Source organism: Heliangelus exortis, chromosome 21 (genome assembly GCF_036169615.1).
Source record: "Heliangelus exortis chromosome 21, bHelExo1.hap1, whole genome shotgun sequence".
NCBI classification, from domain to species: Eukaryota; Metazoa; Chordata; class Aves; order Apodiformes; family Trochilidae; genus Heliangelus; species Heliangelus exortis.
The window spans coordinates 3,504,471-3,517,845 of NC_092442.1; the positions used below are offsets into that span (position 1 = coordinate 3,504,471).

At 42.4% G+C, this 13,375-nt stretch overlaps 1 protein-coding gene across 7 annotated transcripts in view; it reads right to left on the reverse strand.

Annotated features, from left to right (window-relative positions):
* Positions 1 to 4,772: 4,772 nt before the first annotated feature.
* LOC139806103 (protein spinster homolog 3-like) overlaps positions 4,773 to 13,375 on the reverse strand; it is a 38,734-nt gene continuing 30,131 nt past the window's right edge. For 2 of the 7 annotated variants that reach the window (XR_011730116.1, XR_011730111.1), the window contains 3 exons: positions 7,757 to 9,806; positions 6,762 to 6,942; positions 4,773 to 6,036 (listed from right to left, as the gene is read on the reverse strand). Coding sequence is in view for 2 of the 7 variants with exons in the window: in XM_071765258.1 (XP_071621359.1) it covers positions 11,189 to 11,272 (84 nt within the window). In the remaining 5 variants the exon portion in view is untranslated. Of the gene's footprint in view, positions 6,037 to 6,761; positions 6,943 to 7,756; positions 9,807 to 10,016; positions 11,273 to 13,375 lie in introns of those variants that run through there. The other 5 variants (XM_071765258.1, XM_071765255.1, XR_011730113.1 and 2 more) reach the window with 4 other exon arrangements.

Below are 13,375 nucleotides of genomic sequence, written 5' to 3' on the forward strand. Positions count from 1 at the left end.
AATGGAATCAAATTCCCCAAAAATACACCACCCTGCAGAGGATTTGCAGGAGGAGATCCCTTAAAGGTCATTTTCCAGACAGCTCAGTATTCCATATGCCACACCATTAAAAATACCTGGCACATACTTGTGGAAAAAGACATCTTCATAAGATGGATGCCAAGTACAACTGCTGCACTCCTGCTAACAGAACTCTTGCACCTTCCTGGGGAAACACAGGGAGCAGATATCAGGAGGCTTGGAAACAGCAAAACAGATCAGGCCTCTGAAGCTATTGAAGTTCAGATGTTTAAGAGAAGAAAACCTGCAGCATTAGGTAATGCAGCCCCAGGAAAAGGGGTGTTTTTCCTCCAAACCACAACCAGAGGAGCAGACATAATGTGTAAAGCCCTCTCTCCTAAACTGCTGTTATTATTACCTGTATGAAAAATGTCACAAGTGTGCCAGGCCTGGCAGAATTCAAGCCACTGGTGCTCAGAAGGATTCCTTCCAGGCATTTAACATCAACTGGAGATCCAGCCAACTCCTGGTGCAAGGAATGTTGTATCAGACAGCATTCAGTCTCCAGACACTGCACTACACACAGCCCACAGAGCAGAAAGTCTCTTGGTTACTATTTAGATACCTCCTGGTGCAGGGGCAGTGTGGTAAACCTGGTGCTGCTGGTTCTCTGTACATCACCAATGGGACCATCTGGTTTTTTACCTTCTTAAAGACCACTCCAGCAGTCAGTACCTTTGCCTAGGAGCAGGGACTCAGTGCCATCACCTCTGTAGGAATTCAGCATCACAAGTGTCAAGATTTGCACGTTTGCATCCATCCTGGCCTGAAATAAACCCAAGGCTTTGCAGTGCCAGCAAAGCAGCCTCAACCCAAAGTAGCCACTTCAGAGAGAAAATCTTGATTCAAATTTCTATTTCTCTTTTTGACCATAGATTTGATACTGGATCCACTTTAGGCAGAGGCTGAGACTTTTATCCCCGGGTTCATCTCAGAAACTTTTTTAAAAATATAATAAAACCTTTAGGCAAACATTTTTGGTGAAAGCCAAAAGACAAATCCACAAGCTCAGCTTGCTGAGCTGCACTCAAGAATGTCAGCTCTTCCCTTCCTGAGCAGAGCTTTGGAATATCACCACAGAACTTTGAAATATAATTTTAAATCTATTTATTTTTTTACATTGCTCAGATGTTTTCCAGGAAATAACATTTCAAGGTGATGTCAGACAATGGGATTTTCTGGACTGCTTTGGAAGTGGCCTCGTGCAGTAGCATCTGATGGTTTGTCACAGGAGCTCTGGGTAGAAATCAGTTTTTTTCATGTGATCTCAGTTCCCTGATGAACAAAACCTTTATTTAACTAAGCAGTGCAATTAGTTCAGCACTGCTAATTTACTGTGTCAAGAGAAGCTTCTGCAGAGAGAACAAATCCACAAAAGAAAGAAGCTACAGTGCAACCTTTCAGAGAGATTGGATGATTACAACAAAATTAAACCAAGAGGTTAATCCAATTCTCCTTGGCAGTGTTGCCAACAAAATCTTACACATGCCACAGAACAATTTCTGCACCTTTTAACCAAAGCCTAGAATGGAAATGTAATTTTTTTTCCCCCTTTTTAGAGATGAGTGGTCTAGTGTGCTTCTTTACAGAGAATTATGCTCAGAGCAAGTCCCTAGTAAATCACATGAAAAAAAAAAAAATAAATTATTCCCTGAGAAAGATGCCCAAACCAGCTCTGCAGATACCAGAAAAATACTTTGGGGAGGAAACTGAGCTCAGTACCAGTGTGCAATGCTTGCAGCTCCACAATACTTTCTCATTTAGCTAATGTCAGAGCACAAGTTAAACAAGATGTCACAGAAAACAGGCTTGTCAGGGAAACAAGGATTTCAGGCAAGAGCCTCCTTTTTGGAGGCAGCTGATGACAGTGATCTGCTTGTGACAGGAAAGCTCCCTGGCAGATGGGAAACTGGCAGCTCTGTGCTGGGAGCTGCAACCCAAGGAAGCTGCCACTGAAAACTCTGACAGCTCTACAGCAGCAGAACACACAAACTGTAAATATAATTAAAAGGGCTGGAGGGATTGGTTATCAAGGGAGAATGAGAAGGGTTTGAAAGGTATATGTGGAAATATTTAGGCTAGCACCTAGGAGTTGTATGACAACATTAAAAGATGAGAAGGATGAGCATCAAGGAAAGAAAAACTTATAGTGGCATCCACAAAGCTGTTTACTAAAGCAACAGATACACTTCACCAAGGTAATGGAAAGCTATAGGCAGTCATGGCATTTAAGAGAAAAAAAAAATAGGAAACAGTCTGGCATTAGCAAAAAAAAAAAGTGATCCAACATAATTTTCATGACTCAGACACGACACAGTTGCTGTCTCTCCACACGTTTTTAGGTCTCCTGGTTTTGCCCAGGCACTGTAAGTTCACATCTGACATCAGGGTTTGTCTGCTCAGCATCAGCAGCACTGAGCTGTGTCTGGCAGGAACACACTCGTGTGCCAGGGGCAGAGAGAGGCCTGGAGCAGCTGCTCCTCAAGGTCAGGGACACTGCAGGGGAATGGGTCAGGCACAGGTTCTGCAGAACCCAAGGCACACTCAGCCAGCCTGCTCACTGGTGTCGGGTGAAATAAGTGACAAAAAATGCTCTGCCCAGAGTTTATTCTTTTAGCTAAAAATGGCAAACTGAGTGTGTGCCCACCCAAGGGGCATCTGCATTTTCCTCTTCCTTCTGCTCACGAGGCATTAAAGAGAACATAACCAAGAGCCTGACCCCAAACCCTCCTGTCTAAAGAAAGCTCCTCCAAGACCCCTGCAAGGAACAAGAGCACCCAGCAGAGGAGCAACAGAAACCAGTAACACTCCTGGGGCAATGGAGGTTACACCAGTACAACCAGTGCACTCACTCTTCTTGCACAAGCCCCCGTGAGGTCACTGCCCTCCCAGGTCAGTTGTACATTTGAAATTCAGTTTTTGTACTAAAGATGCAGTAGCCACGGGCCAGCAGCTCATTCACAGCACAGGTAACAAACCAAAGCTTCCCAACATCAAGGCTCAGAGTCTCTGCTGCAGTCAGCAGCCTTCTTGTAGCTAAAGGGACACATTCCCCAAAGGATGCTTTATTTTCCTTACCTTCCAGGACTGTTCACTGTTCCATAACAGTTCTTACACCTTCTGTCACACACAGCTGGCTGACACCTTGAAGCTCTTTGACTCTGGATTTTTCAATGGATGCAGAAATCTGTCTTAGTTCTTCCTGGGTTTTTGCTCTAAACACATTCCTGTCGCTGGAGAAACCAGCCAGGAATGCCTCCTAAACAAAGCAGCTTGAGCTGAGTTGCCATTTACAATAAAACATCTACTTTTAGAGGTAACAGAAACACAAAAAAATAACTGAGAAATCCACCTAAAAATCCCTGAGTTCTTACCAGACTTAGAAAGCTCTTTGCATGTGGGGGAAGCTTGAGGTAAGTTTGTAGTGGTCTAATTAAAAATGAGTGAGAACACATGGTTGCTGTTAAGGGAGGAATCAGCAGAATTCAGGTCACCTGTAACATTTGGGGTGTCTGTAATCTAGAAACAAAAGCTGGCTGAGCACCTCGTGCCTTGTAAAGCACTCACAAAGCAAAGGTTTGACAAGGTTGGGGGTTGTTAACATTTTAATCCAAATAATTCAAGTTCAACATAAAGTGATTCAGAAGGGTGCAGAGTGAGCAAAGTCCATAGCCCGAGGTACAGTTTGCAAGCATAAAAATATAAAATATAAAAAAATTATAAATATAAATATATTATATATATATTTATATATAATATATTATATATAATAAATATATTATATATAATAAATATAAAAATAAAATATAAATATAAATAAAAATAAAATAAATATAAAAATTATAAATATAAATATATTATATATATAATATATATTATATATATTATATATATATTTATATATATAAATATATATATAAAATTATATATAAATATAAATATATATTTATATATATTTATAATATATAAAAATTATAAATATAAAAAATATAAAATATAAAATTTACACATTAAAAGCTGCACTTCTGGTTCAGCAGTTTTCCTGCACAGAGATCAATGCTGAATGCCCATTCCTTCTGCTAGGTCAGAGGAGGACTCTGAAGGGGTTGGGCCTGGGTGTTAGGAACAGCAGCTTCATGTCCCTCATCTGGTTCCTGCTCTACAAACACGATGTGCCAGTAGTGATTTCCATGGAATTTTGGGGAGGTGAGATGTAAGGAAATGGAATCTTGAACTGCAGTGCCTGGCAGTGCTTCAGGGAGAAGTAACAACTGCACTGCCAGGCTTTGGAGCTGCCAGCACAGGAGCTTCACCAGGACTCACCCAGGTGATTCCTACCCTGGGGACAGACAGGCACAGACAGACAGATTGACTCAACAACACACCCTCTGCTTGCCAGGAGGGTGCAGCTATAAAGCCAGCTCAGTGTCTTCTCTTCTCTTTAAAAGCAGGTGGCTATCTTTTTCCTCTGCCTCTTTGGCAAAGGAGCCTTTTCAGCACAGAGCAGATCAAGGCTTTTATTTTTTGAGCCCATGTGTTCAGTGAACACCCTCTGGGGGCTGGCAAGCTCCCTGCCTGCCCAATTGTTTATTCCTGACACGCCAGGCACCTATGGAAATGAATCTTCACTCATATTTCATCTTTCCACTTTAAGTAATTCCCTTTCTACTCCAGGTCACTGTGTTTATTTTCAAAAATAATCAACACGTATATCCTTTAATGTGTATTTTATCCTGTAATACAGAAAGTGGGCTTGTTGCCACTAAAGCTCTACAAAAATACTTCTAAAGCTGATTTTCACTAGATTAGATTTTTTAGAAGCTGTGTCTGGCCAAGAGACACTTCTCTGTGTTCCCTGTGTCCCTTCTGCTGTGGCAGGAAGGACAGATGGCCCTTCTGAGCACCATGGAAAACTCAAGGAGGAGAATGCTTTTCTCAAGCTCCAACTGGTGGGAAGGAAGGGTCAAGACTCTGCCTCCCCCACCAATTAATAAATGACCAGATTTTCCAAACTGCTGTGTGCAGCCCTGCAGGAACACTGCCCAAAAAGTGTAACCATTTCAGCTGAAGATAGAAAAGATTTTGGAAAACTCAGCATTTCCTTAGGTAGCTCCTAAAGATTGTGCAAAAAAAATGTCTGGATGTGGCACTTCAGGATGTGTTGGCTGGAGGTGTTGGGTTGATAGTTGGACTTGATATCTTAGAGGTCTTTTCCAACCTTAATGATTCTGGGAGTTTTCCAGTGGTCAAATCAATAATTCCTGCTGTGTCAGATTCCTTTAAAGTGAGATCTTGCACCTTGTCCAGCCAGAGCATGACAACAGGAAACAATTCTGTGGCAGCCCCAAACTGTCCATCATCCTTCTGGGTCAGCATTTTTTGCAGATATTAACAAAACCCCTTCCTTCCATGGGAATTTTGGCAGCATCTTCAACCAGGAGACACACAGGAGGAATTTTCTCAGATGAGCCAGGGAAAAACGAGTATCTTGCCTCCACCAGGAACCAGCTTGGGATACTTCAAAAAAAAAACATAAAGCTTCCAGAAATCTTACAAGATTTTTGGATAACAAAGTTCCACAAGCCAATTGTGCAAAAATAAACAGCTTGGATTTGAACTTCAGAGTCAACTAGGATTGCATCCTCTCTGTTGCTAAGGAGGAGGGGGATAAAGCCTGGAAACCACAGCAGCTTTGTTGAGGAAAAACAGCCAAATTTTAGAAAATCTTTCTCCATGAAGCACGGCATAAATGCAGTCATTTCACTCTTCTCTTTTCTCCTGTGCTCACAACCATTCAGGAACTGCCTCTTCTGAATAATTTTGGGATTTGAGTATTTGTCACTTGCTGTATCTGGGGTGAGAGGGTGGAGATGTCTCTTACTGCCCCAATTATTCCACTGGCTCAAGTCCAACTATCCTCCTGGTACTGTATTTTGTGGAGATGTGTCCAGCATCAGGTGGCAGTGTTTTATGTACCTGTAGAATTACAACTCAACCAGTAAAAGCCAATAACACCTTGATGTGATAAACAGACCTAAATTGTCTCCAGACTTACTACACCATTTCAAAAATGAGTCACATTTTAATACTTCTTTTTAATTTTTAATACTTCTTTTTATTTTTAAAATACTTCTTTTTTATTTTTTTTTTAAGAGGATAAAGAGAACCTGAAGAAATCTGGAGGGAAGTCAGAACCAAAGTGCTATGAAATAACCATGGCTTAGGTATTCCATCTGAACTCACTGCAGGATGATTTTCTAGTTTGAAAAGATAATTGAAATCTCACCTGCTCTGGCAACACTATCAGTGAATACCATTGGGAACATTTTTAATTAGCATTTTAATTATCAGCATCTACTTTGGAGCCCTCTTAAAATCCTTCTAAACAGATCTGTGCAAAGAGCACCTTACTAACACATGAAAATGCAAGGTTGGATCATGGCTCCTTTGGGTTTCCATCCCCACAGCAATTTGCTGCACTGAAGGGGCAGGAACAGTGCTGTAAATCCATGGGCAAAACTGCAAGGAGACTGTGAAGCCATCCCTGGTTGCTGCAGCAATGTGAGCTCAGGACACTCCTCAGAGGGAAGCACTAAACACTACCAGGGACTCAAGTTGAAATCCCAGCTGCACCTTCACTAAAACACTTCTCTGTTCTATTGCCATTACAAAAAAAAAAAAAAATTGCCATTAAACCCCACATTGATTCATCTTCCTGAAATACTCCTCAGTTGGGTTTTTTTTTAGCTGGTTACACATAAACTGAGTGTTCTGTTCTTCCCTCCTTCCTCTTTTTATTCTTTTCTGAGCAGAGATCATCTCATAGGTGGGAGAAAATTCCACCAGTCCTCTTGTTGGTCTCTTCAGAAGCTGGGAGAGCTCCTGGCAGGGAAAAGCAACAAACAGGACAAGGTTGGAGAGCAGCTACACTTGCAAACCTAAGAGCAGTGCAGAGCAAAGCAAACATGAAACAGAATGAAGATTGGCAGAGATCTGATGACTTTATTGCTGGAAATGAAAGTGCTGTGAATAATTAGCCACCTCTGACCCAGGAAAACATTGACTTCATTTGCAGCAGAAAACTGATTGCAGATGGTGTTGGGGAAAAGGATCAAGTTATTCACTCTGCTTTCCCCTCATCAGAAAAAGTCATTTCCCCTCTACTGTTGAGCACTGAAATATTCCTGATTGGATCTGCTGAGACAACTTCACAGAGAAGATTTGGAGTGAAGAATTAAAGAGCCCCTGGGGTGATGCTGGAGGTAACCCTACTAAAACAGTGGCTAGAGGAGAAAATGTACCTGTGTCTCCTGTTTTAATAAGGAATGAAAATAAATCCCTTAAAGAAACAAATTGATTTGGACATTTCTTTGAAACCCTCATGTCAGTGTTGCTGAAAGCAGGATATCAGTGCACAGATGAGGATATTCCTCATTCTCTCCTCCTCTTAGTTGCCATTCCTACTCACTTCTTCCTACACTGCCAGCTGCCTCCTGCCTCCCTACTCCACTGCTTCCCCCACACACCTGGCTGCCCTCTCTCCCCCTGACTTCACCTCTTTGCTGGGTGCTTGTTTTTTATCCAGACTCAGCTGCTGGCAGGGCTGAGCCTCAGGGCTCACAGCACTCCCTGGCTACTGGAACCCATTTCCTAGTAGCCATGGCTACAAGGCTGGAGAGAGAAAAAGCAAAGATACCTCCTCACAGCTGTGCTTTTGTCAAGCACCTTTGCCTTTCCCCAGCTGATGGCAGAAGAGTGAGGGATCTCAGACTGGAAAGAAGCCTGAAGATAAAAAAAAAAATAACATTATCCTACGTGATCCCTTGCCTTTGGTGTCTGGGGGGTAGGACAGGGCAAAAAATACAACCAGCTCAAAGGAACTGAGGCAATCTCCTTACCTTCAGCACATCCAAAGTGTCTGACACATGCAGGTACTTGTTGGAAATCAGATATTGCAGCTCCTCTGATGAATGCTGCCTTGGAACAAATGAGTTTTACCATTGGCTTTCCATGGCCATTGGAAATAAACCACTACAAGGAGGAAGAGGAGGCATCTGCATCCTTTTGCACCATCATTGGAGGGCAGATGCTTCTCACACCAGGCACCTTCAAGCAGGCAGCTCAGCTTGGTTTTCAGGCCAGTCAAAAGCAAGAAGCAAAATGTACTTCCTGGTACAGTGCAGGCTGAGGGCAGGCTGAAAGTCTGCTGTGGAATTGTTGGGGTCACAAAAAAGCCAATCAGTTGTAGGAGCAGAGCAGTCCTGTGGCCACATCTCTTCTCCAGGCAGTTACAAGCTCCCTGTCTCAGCACTTACACAAGCTCTACGTTTTTTGTTAAACATTTGCTTTTTGTGGAACCAGAAAATCCAAATCTTTCCCCTTTCCTCCCATCTCTTGGCCTTACAAAAAAAAAAAAAAAAAAAAAAAAAAAAAAAAAAAAAAAAGAGAAAGGTTACTTATTAAAATTGGCAAGTCCAGGGAACCCCAGTAAGCAGGAAAATGTTCTTCTCCCCCAGCCACAGATTTCTGACTTCCTTCAAAGCCACCAATGTCCGTGCTCCAGTCTGGTTCTTTCTGTCAGCCCCACCTTTTCCTGTGGCACTTTGAGCCTCTGATAAAGTGAAGCACATCAGCCATGGCCCTGAAACAGGAGACACAGAGCCCTAGGACAAGATGAGAGTGTTTAACAACATGAACTCAGCTTACAGGAGAAAGCAGCTGGTATGGAAATAACTGCATCTGCCTCACTCCTGGTGCTCTCCCACTGGCAGGCACGTGGTGGAGATGCTGATGAATCCCCTTGGATCCCATGCTGCTAGAGCAGGATCAGCCCACACACTGTGACCACGTTAATAGGTTGGAAATCTGCAGCTCTGATGCCCAATTAAAACTATTCTGAAAATAGAACTCCAATTTTCCATGGGAGCTGTGCCTCCTCACCTTACAGATCAGGCAAGCAGCTCTTTCTTCCAGGACTTCCAAGCAAACAAAGGGCCAAGGAGAAATAATTCCCTTACAAAGGACCTTACCATGCAATTCCCATTGAACTGTCCTAAATTCCTCAGATTAATTGGAGGGATGACTGTGGGAGACTGCTGGCTTGCAAGGGCTTTTGTGGTAAAAATCAGGAGGTGAAGGTAAAAATATCTAGGATAAGATATTGCTTAAAAACTTTCCAGCTGCCATTAACCATCCTCTGGGTGAAACATCTCCAGTCATTCCTAGCAGGAAAACCAAGTTCATGTGTTTGCTATGAAAAGAACTGGGTTGCTCAACCCTCAGTCCCCTCTCCACCTCTCTGCTCATCCCCACAAACCTCTCCTCTCTTCCATCACACCACCAGGCTCTCTTCCTGCAATTCCCCTAAAAATCAGAGCTGAGGAGTCTGTGACCCACATTTTATTCTGTTCCATGTAATTTCCACCCAGTTATCCCAATGAGCTGAAGAATATTCTTTTCACCTGGTTTTCCTGAGGAAATTTTCCGGGGTGTCCTTTTTCACTTCATGTCCTCTTTTATTACTGCTCTGTCTGCTCCCAGCTCTTACAAGTTCCAGTGACAGCTCCTCCAGGGTGGGTTGGCAATATCCACAGGGAAGAAGTTCATTCACTGAAAATTCAAACTATAAAGGAGAAAAGCTATGAAGAAGTTAATAGTTGCAGCATCTACCAGACTGAGGATTAAGGAGAACTCACAGACCTGCATGGCTTTAAGTGATGTTTTCATTTAGCAGGATAGAGATATTCCTGGAAGAAAAAAAAAGAAAAAGCCTACAACCAAGATTTCAAAAAATTAGATGTCTGAGATTAGGCTGCTAAACCCATAATTAAGTCTTTAAGTAGATGGTTTGATTTTCTTGAGTGTTGAACACACAGCTGCTCAGAGTGCCTTCCTTAGGAACAGAGGGATGCAGAGCTCTAGGAAAAAAAAAAAAACTGGAGGAAGGAAGGAGTCATGTCCCTGCCTGGTGTCCATGATGATGGAATTAAACAGCTACCATGAAGTCAGGGCTTTCAAAAAAGGCTCCACTCACCCTTTTTATATCAGCTGCAAGCCTGCTGCCCAGTACACAGATGCACTCAGTGACATTTCAATCCCATTTAAAAGCATTCTTCATAAAAATGTTACTGCAGGAAAAAACCCACCCAGGTTTATGAGCAGATAAAGTAAAATCTTGTGACTGCAAGATGAGCCAGGTCCTGTACTGGTTGGATTGGTTTATTCCACAGACCCTTGTACAGATTTTATGGAGACAGCACCTTCCCTGAGCCCTGCTCCAGCTCCAGTGGTGGGGTGAGGTCTGCCAGGATTCAGGCACCTTCCCAGGCTGGGTACTCTGAAAGGTGCATTCACAAGTGACCTTTCTGCAGGGGGGTTTGATGGCACTAACATTTATCTCTGTAAATTACAGCCATTTCATTACTGCAGGCTGTGCAGTCAATTTCCATACTAATAACAAACCTGTTATGCAAACATTAAATTAGACAAGCAAGATCAATGCAATTTTGGTCAGCTGTACAACAGGAGGATCAAGAGTCTTTTCATAGCAACCTTTGTTTCCTCTACAAACAAAAAGCTTTCTAAGAACCTTCCCAAAGCTTTATTTGATTACAATGAAGATAATTATAGCACTGAGGTGAACCCAGTGACTCTCTTGGAATGGAATTGAGCCAGTTCTGGCTACTTCAATGCCAGCACAACTTGGCAGGGATTCACAGACATTGTTTTTTCATTGCATTTTTTTTTTTTTTTTTTAATTCTTATTTTTGGCCTGTCTCAAGGGAGGAGGTGGCTTCTCTCCAGGTCCCAGGCACCCTGAGAGGCAGCAATAAATGTCAAGTCCTGCAGGCAGGGTAGGGGAACCCACTACTCAAAGGAGGCCTGAGGAAGGGAGCAATATTTGCAGAACAGCAGAAGAATCTCTGAAGAGAACTTTTGCCATGCAGGTTTTGGCATAATAAAGAATTTTTGGGGTTTCTTAGTTATTTAACAGATTATTTCAACAGGCATGGCATTGGCATTTTAATGTGAGAAAGGGAAGGTAAAAAAACAGATGAAGGATCCACTGGTAGGAAAAATCTACTGTGTGCTACAGCATAAATTTGGCAGCTCTGGTTCCTTTCTGTACTCACATTATGCTACTGTCAGGTGGACAGTGTCTCCTTGTCTTACTTCCCAAACAGGGATCAGGTAATTCTTCTACAGATTCTAACTAAAAGGACACAGACACCTGAGGATAAGGGCACAGGGTGAGGCTGGAGTCACCAGATAACAGAGGCAGAACAGAAGACAAGTGCAGGGGAGATGAGCAGGGCAGAGCTCAGCCATTTATTCTGCAATAAAATAACAGGGGGGGAAATGCCAATTTTCCCTTGATGACACTGACACAGGCCACCTACAGAGGTGCCAAAGTCTCCTTCAGCAGAAGTTAGGAAGGAGTCAGTAAAAAAAAAAGCCATCCAGGTTGGTACTGTCATAACTGATCCAGTCCCAGCAGGTCCAGGGACCCCAAAGGTCCCTCAGAATGACAGCAGGGACCCTGAGTCTTTTTTTGCTAAGCTGAATGACACTTTTGACACTCATGGCTGTGTCAGTAGCATTCTAAAGGATTACAGCTGTTCTGTAAAATATTTTGCAAAAGACAATTCAGCTGCACAAGTGATTAAGGCAAAGAGGAATAAAACACAAGATTTTCTTAGGAGAGAGCAGCCTGGACTGAACAGAGACATCTGTAGCCTGGAGAGCTCTGGTCTGCCATCTGAATCTCTTCAGCCACAGCACAAGATCTCTTAGGAGCTGCAGAACTCCTTCCAAGAGCAGTGCAGAATGGTTGGGAAGGAGAGAAGCAGGGAGAGAAAAAGTTACACAAAATGTCTTTGACAAAATTCTGCTGATAGGGATCTCACACATCATCACTGGTGGAAGGAACCTCTCTGGAGAAGCAGTTACACACCCTGGCACTGTAGAATCCCAAATATATCCTGCCCACTTGATGCCTTTACAAGCATTTAGCAGAAGCAGAAATAGTGACAATTCTGAAGGCAATTTTTATGCCAAGCAGAGTTCTAAAATTTGTTTTTTTAAAAAATAAATAGAAAAAAAGAAGTCCATATAAACAGCACTAAAGGTCAGCACCAATCACCTGTCTTTACTTTGGGAAATGAGGCAAGAGGAGGAAAAGATCAAAATCATCATCTGAATGGATTTATAAAATCACACCTTTTTTAAAAATCACACATTCATAAGATCACACCATTTGGTGCTGTTCCAGAGTGCCTCTTACCCAGTGCTTAGGCTGGAAAGAGCAAATAAGAAATGTTAAAGGTAGGAGGAGAATATACAAACAGTTACAAAACCACAAATTGTGTCAGTTTCTTTGACTGTCACCAGTTTAATGCAAGGGACACAGATTCCAAGCAGCCTGAATGCTGCAGAACAAATTAAGAACCAGCAGCAGCAGCTCTTTCCAATCCAGACAGAGCAGCAAAATTAATAACTTCTTTAAGCCCTCTACTTTTTTCTTACATCTACTCAGTTGGAACCATAGAAAAGCACAGGTATTTATTTCTTTTGATGCCTAAAGAAAACTTCTATTCCTTCATTGGCCGTGTGACAGGACTCTGATTTTCTCTACTACAGCTTTTTGGTGGGATGCAGAAGAAGTGTGATGTCCTAAAAGTGTCATGTCCTAAAAGTGATGTCCTAAAAGTGTCATGTCCTAAAAGTGATGTCCTAAAAGTGTCATGTCCTAAAAGTGATGTCCTAAATAGCAATGCTGCACAACAGCCTCCAGCACAAAGAAACTTCTGTGTTAACCCCTCTGTGCAGGATTCGGTGCCACCAGCTAAGGAGCAAATTCAAGACATGCAGAAAATGTAAAAAAATTCCTTCTCCACAATCTTGTGAGGAAGTTTTAACTTGAGGGCCAAAGAGCTGATGGAAACTGTTTCCCTGCTTTGGAGGAAGAGCTTCCAAGGGCTGCACCTTGGCAAGGCCTCTGTGTCAGCAGCTCTCAGCAGCACTGAGGTCAGTGCCTGCTCCTGAGAGGCTCAGAGCACCCAGCATCTTGGCTTGGTTGTTAAGTCTTACTGAGAGGTAAAAATAAATTAATAAATACAAATTAACAAAAATTTAAATTCTCTTCCCTTAAATAAAAGAGAATTCTCTTCCTTAAATAAAAGAGAAGCATTTGAAAAGATGGAACTGAACAAGTCAGCCTAACCTTGCTAATTTTTAGGTGCTCCTTTCACAAAGGAGATGAGAGCAGGAGTAGGAGTGAGTTTGTCATGGACTTCATGTACCACCTACAGAGCAG